Source organism: Sus scrofa, chromosome 4, assembly GCF_000003025.6.
Source record: "Sus scrofa isolate TJ Tabasco breed Duroc chromosome 4, Sscrofa11.1, whole genome shotgun sequence".
In the NCBI taxonomy this organism is placed as follows: domain Eukaryota; kingdom Metazoa; phylum Chordata; class Mammalia; order Artiodactyla; family Suidae; genus Sus; species Sus scrofa.
This window is the reverse complement of record NC_010446.5, coordinates 127,529,055-127,553,994: the sequence shown is the minus strand read 5'-3', so window position 1 is coordinate 127,553,994 and position 24,940 is coordinate 127,529,055. Positions and strand designations below refer to the sequence as shown.

Here is a 24,940-nt window from a genome sequence, read left to right as displayed (position 1 = left end):
CGCCCGCCACACACCCAGAACTTGTAGCAAGAGGCAGGATCTGCGCCACACCGAGCCGAGTACCCACACCACAGCTGCGGCCGCGATGTCACCACCACCCCTCCCGCCGGGGAGCCCTACCTTTCTGCGTCCTCTTCTCCGCTGAGGCCTGGGAAGCCATGTAAATGGCTGCGGCCGCCACGGATATGGGGCTCCTTCCAGGCACCAGGTCCAGCTCCACAGCCTTGCGGGCTATGTGTGTGGCTGCCATCTGTACTTGTTTAGGGAGACAGAGGTTGGAACAAAACCTGGACATGAAGTCCCCAGTTGTGATCAAATCCACACTGGTTTCTAAAGCTTTCAAAATAAGTTTGAAACATCGACCAATTTCTTTCTTTGAAATTCGTGATACGGCACATATTTCTAGAAGGAAAAAAAATTCAAATAAATAAATCCACATAAGCCATACAGTTCATTTTAAAATCTATCATTTCTGATTTTAAAATATTTTTTCTAATGGCAAAATATTCAATCATGCCTTAAAGATGATCTCGAATCCTCTCAGTGATACTTCTCATAGAGCTAATTTAAAATTCCTCGGTTACATGTTTATCACATGTTAAAGAATGTTTTAAAAGTTAAATATAGGCCTCAATACTTCAAAATACTGACTTCTTTACAGTTTCAATTCAAACAGGTTTCTTCAACCAATCAAGACCTTTGATGTTTACCCACTAACCCACTGTAAGGCGTGTATCAAGAAGAAGAAAGCAAATACTCCGTGTAAGGAATGCTTCTCGGGAGTTCCTGTTGTGGCGCAGCGGAAATGAATCCGACTGGGAACCATGAGGTTGCGGGTTCGATCCCTGGCCTCACTCAGTGGGTTAAGGATCTGGCGTTGCGGTGAGCTATGGTGTAGGTCGCAGATGTGGCTCAGATCTGGCGTTGCTGTGGCTTGTGGGCTGTGGTGTAGGCCGAAAGCTGTAGCTCCGATTAGACCCCTAGCCTGGGAGCCTCCATATGTCGCGGGTGTGGTCCTAAAAAGATTAAAAAAAAAAAAAAAGAATGCTTCTCACGTTACACAATGTCCTATGTAGACGCATCCCCTGCAATTACAGGCTACAGCAAAATGACATAAAATGTTTGACACTGTTGATTCTAAAAACTCCACTACCTCTTTCAGAATAAATATAACAAAGCCTTAGTTTTAGTTGTAACAACCCTAAAGATGATGATAATGGCCACTGCCTCTTCACTTTCACACAAGAAAATGTAAAAAATAAATATTCAAGGATGAATGAAGGGTAATTATAGTCCCAAGCTAAAACGCCTAAGTATCATAGCAATGCTGTGGATGAGCTGTCATATATTCATGGGTGAACTATAAACTAGATGAAAAATACTTGGTTCTCCGAAAGCCTCCGACCTAAGTGTGAAAGTGCAAACTAACTCAGGAGAAAAAACTCCATGATGCTTCCAAAGGCTAGACTGGCTCGCCTGCTGAGACCTGTGCTGAGAGCGGAAACTCCTGCGCCTCCTACAAAGGCCGACTGGCTTCTGATGCCACCAGGCCCAGCAGATACAGTCAGGAGATCTTACCGGCAGAGAACAGAGGGCTTACATGGACGAAAAGGACTCTACATGGGAAGAGACTGCAAGAATGTGATCAGTAAGATCAGAGTGAGTTTTTGTTAAGGAACAAAACAAAGTGGTGTCTGGAGACCCCCTTAAGTGGGTGGCAGCACCAAACCAGCAAGATGCGAGCTGCCCAGTGTCCAAGCCCCTTGACTTCGGTTTGGCATGCTACTGTGAAACAGACACGTCTATTCCTACCAAGGGAAACTCACCTTTAAACGTCCTAGGAACTCCTTCTTGTCTGCAGGCAATATAGAGACAAGCAGACGCTATGGCATCATTAGCTCTTCCCTTCAGGCTTTTCTGTTCATACACTTGCTTGAATAAATTATTTGTTCGATCCTTCAAAGCAGAGAAACTAAATTTAATTAATTCTAGGTCATTTCATCAGCCAAAACGCCCACTTCATGCATTCACTAAATTATGCGAAGTCAGTGCCAGCGTGGCTTACAAAAGATAAGACAAGAACTTACAACTATATTTCGAGGGAGGTTGATTCTATCTGCCATGGTAGTGATTTCCTTGAATGCGTTCATCATGGCCCGATCAGAACTACTCATGGTTCTCCGATTCTGGTACTTAGAATTACCAAATTCATCAAAACTTGCAGCTCCGGTACCCTACGAAACAAAGTCTTATTACTTGATCCAAAGAACCCCAAAAACCTGAATGAACGATTTCTAAGAAAACTTAACCTATACGATCTGACTCCAGGTTGACCAGAAGCCCACCCTGAGCAAGCTCTCTATTCCGCAAGAGAAGAAATACCAGCTTGAGATGGTCCTGAAGAGGTCTTCTAGCAAATACTTAAAAGCAAAAACGTTCTTAGAGAATCCAGTAATACAAGCCATCGTATTAACAGGACTACGAGAAAAATCACATGATTATCTCCCAAAGTGCTAAAAAAGGTTAAGTAAACAAAACTTAAAATTCTTTTTTTTGGCGTTCCCGTCGTGGCTCAGTGGTTAATGAATCTGACTAGGAACCATGAGGTTGCGGGTTCGATCCCTGGCCTTGCTCAGTAGGTTAAGGATCTGGTGTTGCCAAGAGTTGTGGTGCAGGTTGCAGATGTGGCTCGGATCCCACGTTGCTGTGGTTGTGGTGTAGGCCAGGAGCTGCAGCTCTGCTTCCACCCCTAGCCTGGGAACCTCCATATGCTGCGGGAGCAGCCCAAGAAATGGCAAAAAGACCAAAAAAAAAAAAAAAAATTCATGTTTTTGGGGGGTTAAAATCTCATGAATCACTCTAAGTAGGTACTTCCCCGTATTAGACAGCCACTCTCCCAGGCCAAAGCCGCACAATGATTGGGGAGAAACATCGACAGCATTACCCTGAAGTCCTGAGAGAAAAGCACCTCTACCATTTCCTAAAACTCTACTAGAAAAACTAGCCAGTATGATGCGATGGTAATTATATAATTCTACTGGTATAACTGCACAAAAATTCAGCAAGAGAAAGATGAGAAGTATAAATTTGGGAGTGATAAACTATTTGCAAATCATTATCTTTGTATGTACTTAAAATGCTCAAGAGATCGCTCAAATGGCTATAAATAAAAATTCATTAGGGTGGGAAGGCCAAAATCAATTAACAGAAATCAATAGCTTGGAGTTCCCGAAGTGGCTCAGCAGTTAACGAATCTGACTAGCATCCATGAGGACACAGGTTCGATCCCTGGCCTTGCTCAGTGGGTTAAGGATCCAGTGTTGCCATGTGCTATGGTGTAGACTGCAGACACGGCTCAGATCCTGTGTTGCTGTGGCTGTGGTGTAGGCCAGTGGCTGCAGCTCCACTTCAAGCCCTAGCTGGGAACTTCCATATGCCATGGGTGCGGCCCTAAAAAAATAAAATAAAATAAAATAAAAAATCAATAGCTTATATATTGTAAGCAACCAGTTAGAAGACAGTGAAAGAAAAAACTCTAACAGCAACAAAAGAGATATCTAGGGATCAACTTCAGAAACACGCAAAATCTTCATGAGGAAAACTTTAAAACTTCCTCTGAGGGACCCATCTGACCTAAAGAAATGGAAAGGCATACTCTGGTTTTGGCTAGGATTTTTCATTAAGAAATCAATTTGCAAATAAATCTAACCAAATCTCAGTGGAAACAACAACCCCATTTTGGTTTGGTTTTTAATTAAGGTGACGATCCTAAACTGTACCCAGACAAGACGGAGGAAGAAAAGGGCAATGAAGGACCGAGGCTCCGAGGCGTCGGACCAGCGGGGTGCGTGCCCACTCAACCAGGCTAAATAGAGGATAGAGTCCAGAAACAGCCCGAACACCTACAGAAACTTCCCATGTGACGAATGTACCATTTTAAAAAATTTCTTTGCCATATAGGCAGAAACAACTTTCAAAGGATACAGGAGGACCTAGAAACAACGGTTACCTGTTGTTGACAGGACAAGGGGCTGCAGTAGGAACTGAGAGTTTGGGGGTCAAGGGGAGCAAAAACAACTCTGTTCTTCTTAGGGCTGCACCTGTGGCATATGGAGGTGCCCAGGCTAGGGGTCAAACTGAAGCTGCAGCTGCTGGTCTACACCACAGCAACACAAAATCCTTTAACCCACTGAGTGAGGCCAGGGATTGCGCCCACATCCTCACAGATACTAGTGGGGTTCGTTTCACTGAGCCACAATGGGAACGCCTACATTTTGGTTTTTGAATCATGCATCTCCTATTGAAAAAATTAAACATTATAAAAAAGTTCGTTATTAATTAGTTACAATTTTTTTTTTCTTTTTTTGGGACGCATCCACGGCATATGGAAGTTCCCAGTCTAGGGGTCCAATCAGAACTACAAGCTGCAGGCCTACGCCACAGCAACGTGCAATCTGAGCTGCGTCTGTGACCTACACCACATGGCAACACAGGATCCTTAACCCACTGAGCGAGGCCAGGGATCAAACCCACATTCTCATGGATGCTAGTTGGATGTACTTCCTCTGTGCCGCAATGGGAACTCCTAGTTGCAATCTTAAATAAATGTCTTTAGTACACTTTTTCCCTAGCCCGTGAAGCTAAAGCAAATGCAGAAACCACCTCCTTTAAACTCCTTCTGAATACTGTACACTTTATAACCTAGTCCGCACCATGTTTTCCAACTTAGGCCGTAACTGATGGAGCATGAAAAAAATGACCTACTTTTTAGTACTTCCTCGACTATGCAGTAGTACAGGCCATACCCTAAAATAGCAGGCACTTCCTCGATGAGTCTCTGGAACCTGCCACTACTCCTTCCAATTCAGACCACAGAGCAAAGACAGCCAGGCTGCCAGGAAGACTATGCTATTACTTACAAAACAGCAGCAGGCATCATTTACCAAACACATACCACACACCACATGTGCTATAGAAACTTTATACACCTTCCCGTGTAACCCTCAATATTCTCACTTTCCTGAAGAGGCACGTGAAGCTTAGAAAAGTCATAAATTCACCGATATTAGAATGTAGTCTAGGAGTTCCCACTGTTGCTCAGCAGGTGAAGAACCCAACTAGTAGCCATGAGGATGCAAGCTCGATCCCTGGACTCACTCAGCAGGTTAAGGATCCAGCCTCACTATGAGCTGCAGTGTAGGTCTCGGCTGGGGCTCAGTTCCTGCATTGCTGTGGCTGTGGTGTAGCTGCAGCTCCAAATGGACCCTGGGACCTTCCAAATGCTGCAAGTGTGGCCCGAAAAAGACAAAAAAGAATGTAGTCTATGCTGAAATCCAACTTACCTTGGGTGGCAGAGAGGGAGAAAGACATTCCTAATATTAAATGAATACGTCAATATGAACTCAAAGACCAAATTACACTCAAATTTTCTTGTGCAAAATTGCCTCACGAAAACAAGAGCCTGAGGTAGAGAGTCTGTAACTTCAATCTGTGGGTCTTCCATTTAAGATGAAGAAATGCGTAAAGCGGAGTTCCCGTCGTGGCTCAGTGGTTAATGAATCCGACTAGGAACCATGAGGCGGTGGATTCGATCCCTGGCCTCGCTCTGTGGGTTAAGGATCCGGCGTTGCCGTGAGCTGTGGTGTAGGCTGCAGATGCGGCTCGGATCCCACGTTGTTGTGGCTGTGGCGTGGGCCGGTGGCTACAGCTCTGATTCAACCCCTAGCCTGGGAACCTCCATATTCCACGGGAGCCGCCCTAGAAAAGGCAAAAAGACTGAAAAGAAAAAAAAAAAAGGAAAAAAGAAACACGTAAAGCAACCATCATTCTCAATGGCATTACGGGCAAATCCTATTCTCAGTCAGGACTCTTCACTGAGGCAGTACCTGACACTTCTGCAGAGTTCCCAAACCCCCAAGCCTTTGGTCAGTCTGCATTCAGCATTTCCTGCCAAGTGGATTTTTACCTTGCCAATCATAGTGGACAAATCTCCATCACTCAGAAGAGGATTCTGAGAATCTCCAACTCGAGATGGATCTTTTGTTGCTTTATCATTGCTGAAAGTTCTCCACTCAGATCCCACATCGATAACCCGGTCACCTGAGGATATGAACGCAAATCTAAATTGTTGGGTCAAGATTTATTCCACGCTAATGCCCAGCTCACCCCTTTTATTCCCAGGAAATCTCAACGGGAACAGCTAGGCCTCAGCTGAAGTACCATGTCTCGGGACATGTGTCCTAAAGCATTCCTTTAACTACTGCGCCAACCCAGTAATAACGCTCGTTAGGCATTGTGCCATGATGTCATATTCTAACTCCTGAAATAAAAAATTAGTCAAACACAAATAGCAAAATAAAGCTATTCTTATGTGATGCAAAGATAAAGTAATGTAAGGACGAAGAAACAAAATTTGCACAAAATGTTCAACAGGCATGAAAAAAACAGAAAACACCGTTCACAATGGTATTAATGCACATAATTTAACATGTAGAACAATTACGAAGCTTTCACAGGCAATGCTCTGCAAAGGACTAAGCCTAAACGTGTGTGTAACTATTTGCGGAAAAAATACATTGGGCCAAATAATTTGTACAGAGTAAACCTGAAGCCTAGAATCAGTAAGCAGAAAGGCTGGGACACTTTTCCTTTTAGGCAAAGAAGCAGTGGCTAAATACGTCATTCCAAGAAACCAGGCCTGGATAGGTGTGTGGATCAGAGCTCTGGGGGATGTAGAGAGGCTGGTAACACCTCCACTGGGGACAAGAGTTAACACTCAACACACGCAAACGCCAGTCACTGTGCCCTTCGTAAACGTTCTCTCTTAATCCCCAAGGCTTGTAGAGGCAGGTGCCACTTTTACTGACATGTTACTAACACAGCTAGAACCAAAGCGCGAATGGGATTCAAGAGTCTGTTCTATGCTGTGTTTGGAAGACGTGAGCTTTTCCACCAGTGTGCTGAAGATGAAAGCAGGAGCCAGGCCAAGTTCACCCTTGCCTACAGTCAGCAGAGAGAAAGGAGAAAGGACTGGCAGAGCTCAGTAGCCAGTAGCTGAAAGAAGGCTGGTACTGACAGTCAATTAATGTCATGGTTAACAGTGTGGACCTACCAGTCGCTCCTTAGCCCTGGACAGGTTTCAGTTCTATGCCTTCACCTCCTCTGCTTTAAATTTCCTCAACAACCTCATCTTAAAGATTGTACAGATTAAATAAGCTGACACAGGTATAGAACACAGGAAGCGCTTAAAAAGCAGTTCAAGGAGGTCCTGCTGTAGCACAGGGGCTTAAGAATCTGGCTGAAGCAGCTCAGGTCACTGTGGAGGTGCGGGTTCAATCCCTGGCCCGACCCAATGAATTAAAGGATCTGGTGTTGCCGCAGCTGCGGTGTAGGTCACACCTGCGGCTCAGATTTAATCCCTGGCGGGGGAACTTCCATATGCCGTAAGTGTGGCCATAAAATAAAAAAAAAAAAAATTAAAAAAAAAAAAGTTCAAACTGAGTTGCTTGGTGTAGCTATTTATTGCTGCGAAAATAAAAACGAGACAATAATATCCTGACATTTTGACATTCATTCTGGGTAAGAGCACCAATTATAACGCTAATCTCCACAAGACTTTGAAAGTATCACAGTGCCTTCCTGAAGGTTGCCTGACCAGTGGAACAGCAGAGGAGGGAGAACAGAAGCAAGGACCTCCGTGGGAACTGCGCTGAGTCTTCTAGACTATTGACGTACGGTATTTATTAACTACAAAGCTCATCAAGAGAATACAGTGATCACAGTAAGGTCTTAGGGTTCTAGCTGAGAAAGCAAGTGAACAAGGGCACCACTCATTCAGACAGTTTGGGGAAATGTCATTTTTCTCCGAACACTCAAATCTCACTTGGACCATCCCGAGCCCATGCCACTGGGACAGAGACAGGGTCCCCATTTGCCACACCTTCTGCAACTCGAACGGCCAAGGAAAGCAGGAAAAATTACACGGATGGGATGGTCAGGACGGATCGCTCTGCTTCCTCCTCATACGAACACCACTAAACCTGGGAAGTAACTTAAGTACGTAAACCAATGATGATTTTTCAAACTTACTTGAAAGTAACATAAAATCTGTACTTGCAGGAGGAAAAAAAAGTCCAGGAATTCCCTGGTGGCCTGGGGGTTAAGGATCCGACACTGTCACTGCTCTGGCCTGAGTCCCTGCTGTGAGTTTGATCACTGGCCCAGGAACTTCCACATGCAGCAGGTACAGTCAAAAAAGAAAAAGAAAAGTGAATCTAACTTTCCTAGTAAAAAAAAAAACAAAACACAAACATGCACAGAACAAAAAACTACTGTGGCCTTCAAATCTAAAGTTACTTGACAAATTTTAAGTTAAAAAAAATCAAAGGTCATCATTAATTTTTTTTTTTTTTTTTTTTTGTCTTTTGTCTTTTGTCTTTTTGTCTGTTGTTGTTGTTGTTGCTGTTGTTGCCATTTCTTGGGCCGCTCCCGCGGCACATGGAGGTTCCCAGGCTAGGGGTTGAATCGGAGCTATAGCCACCGGCCTACGCCAGAGCCACAGCAACTCGGGATCCGAGCCGCGTCTGCGACCTACACCACAGCTCACGGCAACGCTGGATCGTTAAGCCACTGAGCAAGGGCAGGGACCGAACCCGCGACCTCATGGTTCCTAGTCGGATTCGTTAACCACTGTGCCACGACGGGAACTCCAACTTTAATATTTTAATTAACATAATAAATGTACTAAGATAATACTTTATCTTATTAACTCGCTTTTTTTTTTTTTTAAGCCTTCTCCATGGCATTCAGAAGTTCCCAGGCCAGGGATCGAACTTGAGTCACAGCAGTATAAAGCTGAATTCTTAGTAGCCAGGCCACCAGGGAACTCCCTAAGTCACATCTTTAAAGTCTCCCCAGAACTATAAAGACACAGTTTCGGTTAGTCAAGGTGCTTCATTTCATAGCATTTTCCTTTTGGCTCAAAAGTAACTTACTCCAAATTTCTTTTAGTGCTTGCTTTGTACTGCCTCAAAAAGATCAGTTGGACTAGGGGGAGAAAAAAAAAAAGCTGGCCTAGTATAGAATAAACAGAAAACCCAGAACTGGGTAATGATGTAATTTTTCCACATACGTGGGAATGATTTACATGACTCATTCAACAATATGTGGCTTGTGCTGAGAACCATTCCTTTTTTTTTTTACACTTTACTGCTCAAAACATGGCATTTTTTATAAGATATAAAATTTCCAAAATAACTCAAGTAGCACATCACGATGTTACAACTAGACTATCATATTAAGGGCATGAGTAAGATGGAAGAGGGCAGATGGCTCAGAAAAAAAGCCAGAATGTATAATGGATTTTCTGGAAGAAAATCTAAATGATGTAGCCTTTTTAAAAGCTGCTCCGGTCAAGGAGGAAGTGTACAGGGCGGCTGTAACGTGGGGTATAACCAGCCTTGACGAGGAAGCAGTCTGCCAATCGCTGTGTGGGCACACACGCACGACCTCACATGGTCCCAGAAACAAGCTGTCTTTTACCAGCTCCCGGGCCAGGGATCAAACCCATGAAGCAGCAGCGACCTGAGCCACTGCAGTGACAATGCTGGATCCTGAACCGGCTGTGCCACAAGGGAACTTGCCAATTCTTAACCACATGCTGACTTTCGTAAAATTAACACCAGGGAGCAAGTCTCTATGTATCTTTAATAGCACTATTATAATGTACATGCCAGCACTACTCCTTCCATCTAGACGGTACAATCTCTGACACTCCGATCAAGTTCCCCATCCAAAAAGGTAAACAGGAGTTCCCGTCATGGCTCAGTGGTTAACAAATCCAATTAGGAACCATGAGGTTGCGGGTTCAATCCCTGGCCTCACTCAGTGGGTTAAGGATCCTACGCTGCCGTGAGCTGTGGTGTAGGTCGCAGACTCGGCTCGGATCCCGAGTTGCTGTGGCTCTGGTGTAGGCCGGTGGCTACAGCTCTCATTAGACCCCTAGCCAGGGAACCTCCATATACCGCGGGAGCGGCCCCACACAAAATAAAAAAACCAAAAAGGTAAACAGTCAACACATGTTATTTAGCTACTACACACACACACACACACACACACACACACACACACACACACTTCTTAATCCATGAATCGAGGTGGTATCTCTAGTATTTACTAAGACATTTTACCATATTCTAAAACGAAGAGTTCCATCTCTTTAATTTTTGAGAATGAATCGAGGGAGTTCCCGTCGTGGCGCAGTGGTTAACGAATCCGACTAGGAACCATGAGGTTGTGGGTTCGGTCCCTGCCCTTGCTCAGTGGGTTAACGATCCGGCGTTGCCGTGAGCTGCGGTGTAGGTTGCAGACGCGGCTCGGATCCCGCGTTGCTGTGGCTCTGGCGTAGGCTGGTGGCTACAGCTCCGATTGGACCCCTAGCCTGGGAACCTCCATATGCCGTGGGAGCGGCCCAAGAAATAGTAAAAAGACAAAAAAAAAAAAAAAAAAAAAAGAATGAATTGAGAATAACTGCCCAAATTATTTACACTGGTTTACAATGGTCCAACTCCTCTGGCACCTACCTACCTTGGGATGTGGAAATTCCACCTAAGTATCTGCCTACAAAAGTCTCATACGAGAATGTGCACAGCAGCATTATTCATCTCATGTGAGCTAAACACTGGAGACAACCCAAACATCCCCTGGGACTGTGTTACATGTCCCATGTAACACCGGGAAAACGTACTACGGAATACCCCTCAGCAAATAAATGAATACATGCAGGGACCTAAATGCATTTCAGCCAAAAAAGATCAGTCACACATACACAAAAATACTATATACAAGAAAATACTATTTATAGGAAGTTCAAAAACAAGCAAAATAATTTATGATGTACAGTGGTTGCTCCTGGGTTGGGGGGAGAGGTGACCTAGGACTAAAAAGAGGCATTAAGGGGACTTCTGAAGTGAGAGAAATGGGCTAAACATCTTGATTAGTGTGCTAGTTACGCCAGTATATGCAATGTCAGAATTCATTACCTGCAAGCTATATCTTAATTAAAAATTAAAATTCGCTCCCATCAAAATACTACTGACTTCTGGAGTTCCCGTCGTGGCACAGAGCAAATGAATTCGACTAGTATCCATGAGGATGCAGGTTCAATCCCTGGCCTCAATCAGTGGGTTAAAGATCCAGTGTTGTCGTGACCTGGGGTATAAGTGGCAGATGTGGCTTGGATCTGGTATTGCTGTGGCTGTAGTGTAGGCTGGCAGTTACAGCTCTGATTTGACCCCGAGCCTGGGAACTTCCACATGCCATGGCCCTAAAAACCAAAAAAAAAAACAAAGAAAAAAAAATTTCTCTTGTTTTTGAATGAAACCGCATCAAACCCATGCATTTTGGAGGGAGTGACAGAGCATTACTCTAATTCCGAGCATCCCCCAGAAGAAGTTAAGTGTTGAGGTGATTAAACTGTCTTGACATCACCGTGTTTCCTACGTATCAGCTTCTTAGATCATAAGCGCTAACCACAGGTGTGGGTTATTCTCCTTCCAGTAGTTACGTGTTAAGATAAACGGAGTTATTTGGGGGAAAGAGTTCCAGAAGTTAGGCGGCCTATAACCAAGCTTTCTTATTCATACTACATGTCTACAGGGGACGGGACTGCCCTCTACGCCATCTTTACTCAAGACAGTGAAACTCCCAGCACCCGAGACATGCCAGTCACCCTGCTGGAGAAACGGGGACCCAAACCACGCGCTGACCTGAAGGTTTCTAACATTTCCACTCGCAAGCTGCCGGCCAAAGCCCGTCATGGACTGATGCTGAAGTTCAGAAGGAGAGGAGACATACAACCACGTGGCCCAAGGGAGAAGAACCACAAACACCAGTCAATAGTCATCAACACTGTTCCACACGACAATGAGCAAACGGGGAGCTCCTCAGCGGTGGCTCAGCAGTTAAAGAACCCAACTGATATCCATGAGGAAGTGGGTTTGATCCCTGGCCTTGCTTCGCGGGTTAAGGATCCGGCGTTGCCGTGAGCTGTGGTGTAGGTTGCAGATGCTGCTCGGACCCTGAGTTGCTGAGGCTGTTCCCTAGCCTGGGAACCTCCATATGACTTGGGCACAGCCCTAAAAAGACAAAACAAATACAAAGACAATTAGCAAATGGAATTCTGCTCTGTATTTTTGTGGATTTATGTATAAATTTGCTTTTAAAAAAGACTGTACTATGATTTCCTTTCTGTGTCACACAACAAATAAGAGTCAGGATTAACTTCACTGTATTAGCATTTGTCAGAGAAGTAACCTGTCAGGGTTAACTTCACTGTGTTAGCATTTGTCAGAGAAGTAACCTGTCAATAACACTTTAGGTCCCTTCAAAGTAACATTTCTACTGGAGGTTGCTTGCAAACTTCTATTAATAAAACTTCTTAAATGTTAAAGGATACAGTCCCCAGTGATGCATGCAATTCTTGATTTGCAACCCTCAGGTCTTTTGCAAGGAAGGCAGGCTTTCTTCCCCCTTCCGCTTAGTGCTTTACCATACTCACCCGGGATCTTCACAAGTGGGGCCATAGTAGCTATCTTGTCTTTACCACTTTCCAGGAGTTCCCGATGTGGTGCAGAAGGTTAAGACCCTGACTGCAACTGCTCAGGTTGCAGCAGAGGTGCAGGTTCAACCCATGGCCCAGCACAGTAGGTTAAGGATCCAGCACTGCTGCACCTGTGGCTTGGATTCCATCCTTGGCCCATGAACTTCCATATTCTGCAGGTGCGGCCATAAAAGGGGAAAAAAACAAAAAACAAAACAAAAACTCCAAAATTCACTATATTCTCTGTTTTTTTTTTTTTTTTTTTTTGCTTTTTAGGGCTGCACCCATGGCATATGGAGGTTCCCAGACTAGGGGTCTAATCGGAGCTACAGCTGCCAGCCACAGCCACAGCCACACCAGATCCGAGACACGCCTACAACCTACACACCACAGCTCACGGCAACGCTGGATCCTTAACCCACTGAGAGAGGCCAGTGATCGAACCCACAACCTCCTGGTTCCTAGCCAAGTTCGTTAACTGCTGCGCCACAACGGGAACTCCTGTTTTGTTTTACTGATTCAATTTCCTAGAATGTTAAGTCAGCCAGCTGCTACCTAAAACAGTTCTACTGGGTTTTCTTCTTGTGCTATCTTATTCTTTCTGATCACATTTAATAGAAACATTAAAGAAGCTTTATTTCATTAATCACAAAAATCAGTTATTTTCGACAACTTTTTTCTAAGTAAACTCTGTCAGGAGCAGAATTTTCTGTGAGGTGCAAAGGACCAATGTCCTCTCCACTGCAGTGTGTGCTCACAAGCCTGACGCTGACTGTTAGGCTCATTCACCCTGTAATAAAGGATTATCAGTCCAAGACCAGTGGGGGCAATGATGCTGGAAAACCTTTCGATCCAGCCCCACGAGTACGCTCAGCCTCTGGGGGGTTCACAAAGCCCTGGCAGACAGTGGATAACCCAAACAAAAACAAACTCCCAGTATGATTCCAAAAATGGATTAGGAACGGAGTTCCCCTCATGGCTCAGTGGTTAACAAACACAACTAGCAATCATGAGGTTGTGGGTTCGATCCCTGGCCTCGCTCAGTGGGTTAAAGATGCGGTGTTGCCGTGAGCTGTGGTATAGGTTGTGGATGCGGCTTGGATCCCAAGTTGCTGTGGCTGTGGCGTAGGCCGACGGCTACAGCTCCAATTAGACCCCTACCCTGGGAACCTCCATAAGCTGTGGGAGCAGCCCAAGCGATGGCAAAAAGACAAAAAAACAAAAAAAACCAAAATGTATTAGGAACAATACAAGTAGGTTTGCAATCAAAGCAAAAATAGGGACTTGAACAAAACAGACCTTTCTCAGATTGACAGTCCACAGTTACGGACTCAACCAGCAGGCGCTGCTACAAGGAACGGTCAGGCAGAGGGAGAGAGATTAGAAGCAAGGCCCTTTTCCGTACAGTTTAAAGGATACAGCAAAGAAAGAAAGACAAATTAGACATTAAACCTCCTCACCACGCAAGCTATAAATGGAAAATACAGCTAAAGGTACCCTGCCGTACAATGCCAGAACCGTGCGGCCTATGGTGGCGATGCTAACCGTGCAAGGGAACACTGCGACCGACCAAAGCAGCCAGGAAGCCAGCGCCGCAGAGTTTGACTTTCTAGCCTGACCCAGACTCTCAGGATGTTTTTTTCCGTTTCTTAGGGTAAATTAAAATAAAGGAATTTTTAAAAAGGGACTATTGAAAGGAACTGCCCAGAATATCAATTCTTTTTGCCATCTTTCTAGAAATTGATCTTATTTAAGCATTTGGCATACAACCTGTAGTAGTGAATTCAGAAGTAAGAATCTTAGAACAATATTTCCCAAGCTATTTGTTTTCATAGGCTAGATTTATCTAAAACCATTTAGTTTAAAAATTACAGAGGTTTTCAAAATGCGCTAGGTCTAAAACTTCAATAATCAGAATGTATTATTATTCAAGATGGGCAAATCCAAAGCACTGGATTTTTTAAGGAAAAAAAATCAAGGTGCTCTGGAAGACTGTTTAAGCCAGCTCCCTGTGTGCGGTACACGGAAGGCCCCCGGTGAAGTGCATCACTCGCTTCCACGCCTCCCTCAGTCACCCACCCTTCCGACCAGCCCCTCTCAGATTTCAAGGAAACCTGATTTTCAGTCTAGGGTCACCATACATTCTTATCAGAAATCTTGCAGTAAGTGTAACTTTGAAGGGATACTTAACAAAGAAATACTATTAATAATACAGCCAGTCTCTAAATCAGTTTACGCTCCCATAACGTAAACTGGGCAGGAACTCAAAATGAATTATCTATCCCCTAGAAGCAAACCATTGCTATGGTTAATTTCCCAGACAAGCCCATAAAGCCCATCATTTTATCCATGATGTTTTTTTAAGTATAAAAAACAAAAAAACCTGTACAACAGTGTAATGACCATTTGGAAAATAGCTTCTAAAAGAAAATAAAGGTTCCACCCCTGAGCATATGGATAGACCCTGCTCTGCTGAAGTGCAGGCAGGTCCGCACATCTCAGCTAAACAGCCCTGGCTGTGACAGAAGCTGCATCACAACTCAGTCACAACACGTCTAGTCACTGAGGTACTGACACTCTCAGGCCTCGATCCTAAGGCACATGCGGCTTCTTCCCTCTGCGTGGAATGACTCTGACTTTCCCTCCATAACCCTCACTCATTCTTTTTGTTTGTTTGCTGTTGTCCTTGGTGTTTGGTCTTTTTAGGGCCGCACGTTTGGCATATGGAAGTTCCCAGGCTATCGGAGCTACAGCCACCCGCCTACACCACAGCCAGAGCAACTCGAGATCCAAGCCGCGTCTGTGACCTACACCACAGCCCACGGCAACGCCGGATCCTTCACCCACTGAGCGAGGCCAGGGATCGAACCTGAAACCTTATGGTTCCCAGTTGGATTCACTCCCGCTGCGCCACAGTGGGAACTCCCGACCAAAGGCTTTTAAGTACAACAGATCTGGATTTCAGTGTCTGTGTCATGTAACTTGGATGTGGAATCCTGAGCCTCAGTTTCCCTTCCCATAAAATGCAAACTACCTTTTCAAAACATGGTTGTATTAACCAAGTACAATTAGTGGCTCTCTCATGCTTAAGAGGAAGTAGCATCCAAATTAAAAATTCTCAACTAGGCAAAAAGGTTGTCTCTGAGGGCTAACCAGCGATGACAAACCAAGAACTTGCAAGTGAATAAAAATATCCCTTAATTTAAAATTACAACTTGGTCATATTAAATTAAAGCTGAAGATTTTCCTTTAGGAAAGGCTGCTAATGCAGATTTACAGACGTCAACCCATAATGTTTAAAACACAACTTCAGCATTAAATATTCTAGACCCACAGCAATCACTCCAACATACTCCGCAACTGACCTGTAGGAAGATGGGCGTCTCTGACTTAGAATCACTTTTTTTCTACAAGGTTAAGAAAAAAGCAGTATTTATATGCCCAAACTATGTATCACTGAGATCTCATAACGAAACTACACTATACGTTATCATCTCACTTACCTCTTTAACAATTCCTAACAAATCTGAGATGTTCGGTACATGCCCTTTTGGGAGGGGGTGTGGTACTTATTTTTACACATAAAGGAAGTTAAGCTTGGAAAGATGATGTAGCTTGACCTTAGTGACATATTTACGGTCTGTAACTAGTAGAGCCAAGCCCAGACTCCAGGGCCACTGACTCCTAGTTACCCTCGGACACACGTGGACATCTGCCCCACAGGAATCGGTCATAGAGGTCTGGGGACATGGGAAAAATGAAAAACCTAAAAGCACAGAGACCATATGGCAAAGGGTAAAGTTAACAGTATAGATGTGTGTTTCTTAACAAGTTACCAATGTGTGACCTTAGCTAGACTATCTGGAACTGGGGCCTGGAATCTTTTGAAACATCTTCTTTGATTGATTTTTTTTTAGGACCACATCCATGGCATACGGAGGCTCCCAGGCTAGGGGTCAAATCAGAGCTACAGTCTCCGACCTACACACCACAGCTCACAGCAACACCGGATCCTTAACCCACCAAGCGAGGCCAGGGATCGAACCCGCAACCTCACGGCTCCTAGTCGGGTTCATTTCTCCTGCGCCATGATGGGAACTCCTGGTTGATTCTTCAGGCACATTCACTTTCATGCCTCAGATTCCCTGCTATAAACAATGCCCAGAATGAAGTTAGCACAAGAAGGTCAAATTGACTCATTGTTCTCTTTCAAATTCATCCAAACAATTATCTGGTATTTTCCTTGTATTACTTTAAGAACAATGAAATAACTCAGTTTTAAATGGTACACAGAAAGTGGCTTAAGCAGAAATGATACTACTAGTTCTATACAACATGTTATAGCTAATCCTAATTTATAAAAGTCCTTATAAACAATTTCCTGTTTTAATAGCTATGAGAGCAGCTTACTAACCTCATGCTGTGCAGCCTGTAAATCATGTATAAACAATGTACAAGGTCAGATTTATGAGCAAGCTGATCATCTAAACATGATTATACTGCCACCTAGCGCTCACCTTTTAAAGTGACACAACACACAGATTTAGGGGAGGGGAAAAAACCCCAAACCCACAGTGCTATTAGAGCCAACAGTTTCAAGGCAGAAATGACGAAGCTTTGCTCTAAAAATTGGCCCTATTTTAGAGCTCATTTCCAATATCTTAAGGATCACTGATGAGACATCCAGTGACAAATCATACTTCACATGTCCAAGATAATAACCTTATAATTCAAACACAAGAAGAAAATAAACTTACATATTATAAGCAGTACTAAAAATAGTGACCAAAAATTGGAAACAACCTAAATCATAGAAGAGATTACTAAATACTCCACAACCATTTAAATACTGGGGAAAAAATTAAGTATCAAACACGTAACAATCATATCTTCCAGAGATGGCAGCAATAATTATCTCGCGTTCCACACCGTTTGCATAAGAACTCATCACCTCACGTCGAGGTGGAGCTTGCTTCTCCTCCCCTTCCAGCCTGGGTGGGTCCTAGGACTGCTCTGACTGACAGAATGGAGACGTCGAGGTGGAGCTTGCTTCTCCTCCCCTTCCAGCCTGGGTGGGTCCTAGGACTGCTCTGACTGACAGAATGGAGACGTCGAGGTGGAGCTTGCTTCTCCTCCCCTTCCAGCCTGGGTGGGTCCCAGGACTGCTCTGACCGACAGAATGGAGACGTGACCCTCCTCGAGGCAGGGCCCTCACCACCCGAGTCCAGCTTCCACTCTCCCTCAAAATGCTTGCTCCTGGGCTACTTCTCTTAGAAACCGACCACCACGTATGAAACAGCACCACTCCAACACAACTACTGGGAAGCTTTATAGGACGACACACCCACGGGGGAAGGTCTGAGAGCCGAAAGGTACCGGAAACGTTATGCAAGTGGACCATCCAGGCTCAGCCAGTGCCGTGTGGAAAGAAACAAGGGCCCAGATGAGTCCTTCCCAAATTAATGGCCAATGACATAAACAAGCAAAATTAAATGGTTGTTGTAACCCATTAAGTTTTGAAGTGGTCTGCCATGCAACTGAACCAGAAACTGGTTCCTGAAAGTATGCTGCTGCTTTAGAAAATCCTAAAACCTGGGGCACTGGTTTTGAGGACTGGCTGTGGGCCTCAAGGAGTCTACGAATGAGGGTTTGGAGGACAGTGAGAAACGTGTTATTAGACAAGAGAAAAGGCACTTCCTATCACCTTTATTTTCATAGTATGAATTATTTCATTAAGCTGATAGTTATGTGCTCTCCTCTTGATGACTCAGTTGAGAGGGGTAACATACATATGGCTCTAAAAATGACAGCTGAGCAGCATCTAGTCTTCAGTTTAAACTTAAGGGGAGTTATTAACAATGGGCTACCCTAAGTGTTAAGAACACATTCAATACTAATTATGCACAGAATTGTTCAAAAATAATTCTAAAAAAGGTTTCAGTTTCTAAAGCTGTCTGGTGATTATTTAAACAGAAGGCTATTCAAAAAAGTGCTTATTCAATAAATGTGTTATAATCTAAAAACTTTCGGATAATGTAAAATTTCATGGCAAGCACCACCAAACGATACTGTCTAGATACACATCTCTAGGAACATCAGTATCTCACACATGAAAAAGCCACAAATGTTATGCCCTTACTGGACTGCGGGTATTCTCCCAGCTAAATTTCTTCCCCATCTTCAGAGTATTAGATCACGGCTGAATTGAGCTGACGACAAAGAGCACACGCCTTCCAACTAGCAAGACAAAGATCTCCCACCGTGGCTCGGTGGTTAACGAACCTGGCTAGTAACCATGAGGCTGTGGGTTCAATCCCTGGCCCCACTCAGTGGCTTAAGGATCTGGTGTGACCGTGAGCTGTGGTGTAGGTCACAGATGCAGCTCGGATCCCATGTTGCTGTGGCCCTGGTGTAGGCCGGCAGCTACAGCTTGGATTCGACCCCTAGCCTGAGAACCTCTGCATGCTGCGGGTGTAGCCCTAAAAAGACAAAAGCCAAACAAAACAAACCTAGCAAGATGATACAAATCTAAATTTATTATTGATGTATGACAATGATATAGGTTTGTATGTAAATGTACATGTATTTTTAAAATTTAGACTCGTGGAGTGTAATGTTATTTTCAACATGATTTGACTGATGACGTCTTTAGCAAAAGAGCTTTGTTAGCAGACTCTTGCTTGCCTGCCCTGTGTCGCCATGGAACAGATTCTTCACTTGAAGGTCATCATATTAACACATTTCCCCACAAACGTCTGTGAATGAGATGACTGAATATTTTTTTTTGTCTTTTGTCTTTTTTTGTTGTTGTTGTTGTTGTTGCTGTTGTTGTTGCTATTTCTTGGGCCGCTCCCGCGGCATATGGAGGTTCCCAGGCTAGGGGTTGAATCGGAGCTGTAGCCACCGGCCTACGCCAGAGCCACAGCAACGCGGGATCCGAGCCGCGTCTGCAACCTACACCACAGCTCACGGCAACGCCGGATCGTTAACCCACTGAGCAAGGGCAGGGACCGAACCCGCAACCTCATGGTTCCTAGTCGGATTCGTTAACCACTGCGCCACGACGGGAACTCCGAGATGACTGAATATTTTAAAACAAGTGTTTGTTATATTTTATGTCAGAAAAGCCAGTATCACAAACAGATATTCCTAATAAAGAAAAGTTGAATGAGATATTTTTAAATTTCCAGACCTTAACATTTAGCCTAGCACGTTTAGCTGAATGAAATGTAGTCGTTTTGGTGCTAGTGTTCAAGACTGACAAAATAACAAAAAATTAACTTCCCCTTGTTTGACAGAGCAGAAAATGCAAGTAAAAATTAGGGATTCCAGTGAGTCCCCTTGGTGGCTCAGCAGTTAACTAGCCTGACTGGCATCGATGAGGATGCAGGTTTGATCCCTGGCCTTGCTCAGTGGCTTAAGGATGTGGCATTGCCATGAGCTTGGATCCTATGTTGCTGTGGCTGTGTTGCAGGACGGGAGCTGTAGCTCTGATTTGCCTCTAGCCTGGGAACTTCTACATGCCTTGGGTGCAACCCTAAAAAGCAAAAAAAAAAAAAAAAAAAAAAAAATTAGGGATTCCAAGCACAAAAAAGCATGTAAGCCTTGTGGATTATATCTTCCTTCTCCAGTGGCTTCAATTTACTGTCTTGTTAGTCAAGGGAGAAGCGAAACTGATGGGAATTTTTGCACTACTTCTTTTAAGTGGCTAAGAGATCAGAAGAACCAAGAATGTGACATTATCTTTAATCTTCTCAATCTTCTGTCTCTGTCTCACTCTTACCTATTATCAATCGGAACACTCTGGAAGAATCAGAACACTCTTATTTAACTCAGGAGTCAGCAAACACTTCTGCAAAGGGCCACACAGTACATATTTTAGGCTTTGTGGCTCAAGAGGCTATACTGAGAATATTAATGTAGGTACTTATATAAAGAAAAAAATCCACAAGCTTTTTTTTACTTTTGCTTTTAGGGCTACACCGACAGCACACAGAGGTTCCCAGGCTAGGAGCTGAATCAGAACTACAGCTACTGGCCTACACCACAGCTCACGGCAATGCCAGATCTTTAACCCACTGAGCCAGGCCAGGGATAGAACCTGCCTCCTCACAAACAGTAGTTGGGTTATTTCCGCTGAGCCACAATGGGAACTCCAAAATCCATAAGGTTTTTAAGATAAAATTTAAAATAATAATTGCGTATAATTTGTTGTAATACATTTCTACCACTGAGAAGAATAGAATTCTCTTTTGAGATAACATTTCACTTAACTGGAGTTCAGCAGTTCCCTATTATCAAAATCAATTACAAATGTTCGCCTGTCAATGCTGTGTTAAAAAGATTTTATGTATTTCTTTTCTATAAATGTCTTTTTCACACAGACAAGTACTGTCAAATACTGATAGTAATCCACAAGCCTATGATTTTAATTGAGCATATTCATTGCTTGGAAGGCATTTATAGAATTTCATTACATTCTTCTGATATTTGCCTTTTAACATGTCATTACATTGTAGATTAAAAATTTCCAATTGAAGGTTCGACAGAATCCCTTTAATTGCAGTTAAACAATTTTAAAATATGAAAATTCCCTTTGCACTTTGCAACCAGGTCTGAAAAGCACTGATTAAAACATAGTTTGAGTTTGGAAAACATATCCAGGGCAGATCTGTGTGGAAATGAAAAGCTTAGTTCTTGTTTTACTTTCCAAGAGCAGTGGAAGAATATAAAATACATTAAAGCAAATTGACATTACTTATGATCCAAAAATGTTAGCTGTTGTTAAACTGGCTTTACTACAGTGTAATCAACATGCAGGCACTATTCTGCCTGCAGTTCTAGACTGAATTAATAAACAGCAGCAAGTATGCAGGAAAGCCAAACTTTAGAAGCCATCTGTGCTCAATAGTGGTGACTGAAGGCAGTGCTGGTTCAGAAAACCTTTGGCCTGGCCCTGAGCTAAAAACAAAAAAGCCACAAAGAAAATTGTGGCACTGCTAAGATACTAACTTACCATGTGGTAGGGCAGGTCAGAATACCAGGCTTCTATTTCTGACAAAAATTTCTAAGAACTGGAGTTCCCAACATGGCGCAGCAGAAATGAATCCAACGAGGAACCATGAGGTTGTGGGTTTGATCCCTGGCCTCGCTCAGTGGGTTAAGGATCTGGCGTTGCTAGGAGTTGAGGTGTAGCCCAGTAGCTGCAGCTCTGATTAGATCCCTAGCCTGGGAACCTCCATATGCCGAGGGTGCAGCCCTAAAAAGACAAAAGACACCAAAAAATTTTCTAAGAACTGACGACAGTTAAGTCCATGAGAACGAAGGAACCACTGACACTACTGGATCAGTGACACACGATGGAGTCAAACCTTTTCCACAACATACCTGGTGAATAATAAAATGAATAATACGGACTTGAAATTCTTCCATTTTCACAATCTTTGTAAGTTTGTCTAGGTTTTCTGCTCCACACGCTCCTTTTAACACATCCTAGCAGATTCCACTTTAGGTTGTACTGAATCAGTATTTCTGCACCTTATCTGGAAGTGGTTTCTCCTGTAGTTGTTCCATGCAGCTGATTCACAGTCACTTGAAACTCTGCACTGACTCCTGAATAAACAACTCAGCAGTATCAGTAACACCTGTCTAGTCATCAAGAGTCTAGAAAAATATTTGAAATAAATCCCTCTGATTTTTAATTGACTACTGATGCCACTGCCAATGTCCTTAACTCTTCAAGTGACTGTTTCTACTGAAAGCTAATAATCTTTCTTTTTTTGGTCTTTTTGTCTTTTTAGGGCCGCACCCACGGCATATGGAGGTTCCCAGGCTAGGAGTCTAACCTGAGCTGTAGCCACCAGCCTACGCCAGAGCCACAGCACCACCAGATCTGAGCCTCGTCTGCAACCTACACCACAGCTCACGGCAACGCCGGATCGTTAACCCACTGAGCAAGGGCAGGGACCGAACCCGCAACCTCATGGTTCCTAGTCGGATTTGTTAACCACTGCGCCACGACGGGAACTCCTGAAAGCTAATAATCTTAAATAAGTTTATTTTCTCTGGACACATCTCTCTAGCTGCTACCATCGAACACAGATTAATCAATTCATCACTGGTAAATGGCTGTCCTTACAAATGAACCACTCTGTAGCCTTATTTATGTACTTGCTTTTTAGGCCATACCTGCAACTTATGGAAGTTCTTGGACTAAGGGTTGAATTGGAGCTGCTTACACCACAGCCACACAGGATCTGAGCCATGTCTGTGATCTACACCACAGCTCACAGCCAACATTGGATCCTTAACCCACCGAGCGAGGCCAGGGATCGAACCAACATCCTCATGGATACTAGTTGGGTTCATAACCCTCTGAGCCATGGCAGAAACTCCCAGCTTTGTTTTTATTTTATTTTTATGAAGAAATTCTGCTGTACTGGAGTTCCCGTCGTGGCCCAGGCTTGGATCCTGCGTTGTTGTGGCTCTGGTGCAGGCTGGTGGCTACAGCTCCGATTCGACCCCTAGCCTGGGAACCTCCATATGCCGCGAGAGTGGCCCAAGAAAATGGCAAAAAGACAAAAAAAAAAAAAAAAAAAAAAAAAAAAGAAAAGAAATTCTGCTGTACTAAGATATCCCACTGGACATATTCTAAATTTTCTGACCATTGCTGTCCTGAGTTGGTGTTGTGATGAGCGATTAGTCTGGTAACATCAGAGTTTGCTGTCTTCTTCGACACAGCCACAGCGACGCTGCGTAATAAACACCATGCTTTGCCATACACCTCATTAGGCCTTAAAAGCATGACATTCAAAGTTCGCTTTTTCTTATTTTGACATGATGGGTATGTAACGGCAGAAAAATAAACACATGCTGCAGTGCGGAGGTACGCCTGGCACTCAGAAAGCTCTCGATCCATGCCTGCGTCACTGGGATCTGCAGTGCGCTGAACACCAGGATGGTGTGACCAGAGGACCACACGTGGTTTCTGTTGCAACCACTAAATTCAGCTGCTGCAACATGAGAGCGGTCACAGACAACAGATTAACAAATAAAATGTGGCTATGTTCCAATAAAACTTTATTTATGGGCACTAAAGTTTGAATTAGATATTTTCATGTCCCAAATTATTATTTTGATTTTTTTCAACCATTAAAAAATGTAAAAGTCATTCTGAGCACAAAAGCCACATAAAAAACAGGCGATGGGTCAGAGTCAGCCAATCTCAGACTGAACTCACTTGTTACGAAAGGCAGCACAGAAATCTGGGGGAGATCCTGTCGCGGCTCAGTGGAAGCAAGCCTGACTAGTATCCATGAGGACTAGTATCCATGAGGACTAGTATCCACGAGGACTAGTATCCACCCTGACTAGTATCCATGAGGACTAGTATCCACCCTGACTAGTATCCATGAGGACTAGTATCCACGAGGACTAGTATCCACGAGGACTAGTATCCACCCTGACTAGTATCCACGAGGACTAGTATCCACCCTGACTAGTATCCATGAGGGCTAGGGTTTGATCCCTGGCCTTGCTCGGTGGATCAAGGATCCGGTTTTGCCACGAGCTGTGGGGTAGGTCGTAGATGCAGCTTGGATCCAGGGTTGCTGTGGCTGTGGGGTAGGCCAGCAGCTGCAGCTCTGATTAGACCCCTAGCCTGGGAACCTCCACATGCTGCAGGTGTGACCCTAAAAAGCAAAAAAAGAAATCTGGCTCCTTTGCAGACAGTGGAATTAGACTGCCACAGCCTACTTAAACTTCAGCTTCCTCATCTCCACCATGTTAGGTCTCATCTCACAGGTGTCTCTAAGGACAAACTGAGTGAAGATCTAAGTCATTTACAACAGTTTTCAGCATCAGCAGTATATTAGCTGTTAACAGTGCTTACTGAGTAGAATACAATTGCAAATGGATTCCAATTCCTATTAACAACTCTGCATGATTTAAAACTTCCACTGGAGGCCTGAGGCAAGCAGTCTACTTGGATGAAATCTGATAGCTGTCCCCAAGTAAGACACTTCCACGGTCCCTCACGGTCCCTCACCATTAACGTTTGTTACAGCAGCTTTGTAAGTACTTCAAACTGCTAAGTGAAACTAAATCCTTTACTCAGGTGCTGAGTGCAACCACACCCTAAGCAAATTTTACTAGATGATCTCTAAGTTATGCTGTATCATCTAGATTAGCGAGCAAGAGGGAATAAAAGTGAAATTTTAAGTAGTATTTTTGACAATGACAATTTTATATTAGAAATTCACAAATACATCGTTCGATATCAGCAAATAAAAATTAAAACACATCAAAAACATTAAAACAAATCTTCTCTGTTGACTAAAAGGC

At 43.8% G+C, this 24,940-nt stretch overlaps 1 protein-coding gene across 1 annotated transcript in view; it reads right to left on the bottom strand.

Moving 5' to 3' along the window:
- GTF2B (general transcription factor IIB) overlaps positions 1-24,940 on the bottom strand; it is a 36,804-nt gene that overhangs the window by 5,611 nt on the left and 6,253 nt on the right. The window contains exons 3-6 of the mRNA XM_001929406.6: positions 5,966-6,099; positions 2,088-2,234; positions 1,827-1,956; positions 121-402 (exon numbers count right to left, since the gene is read on the bottom strand). Coding sequence (XP_001929441.3) covers positions 121-402; positions 1,827-1,956; positions 2,088-2,234; positions 5,966-6,099 — 693 coding nt within the window. The remainder of the gene's footprint in view (positions 1-120; positions 403-1,826; positions 1,957-2,087; positions 2,235-5,965; positions 6,100-24,940) is intronic.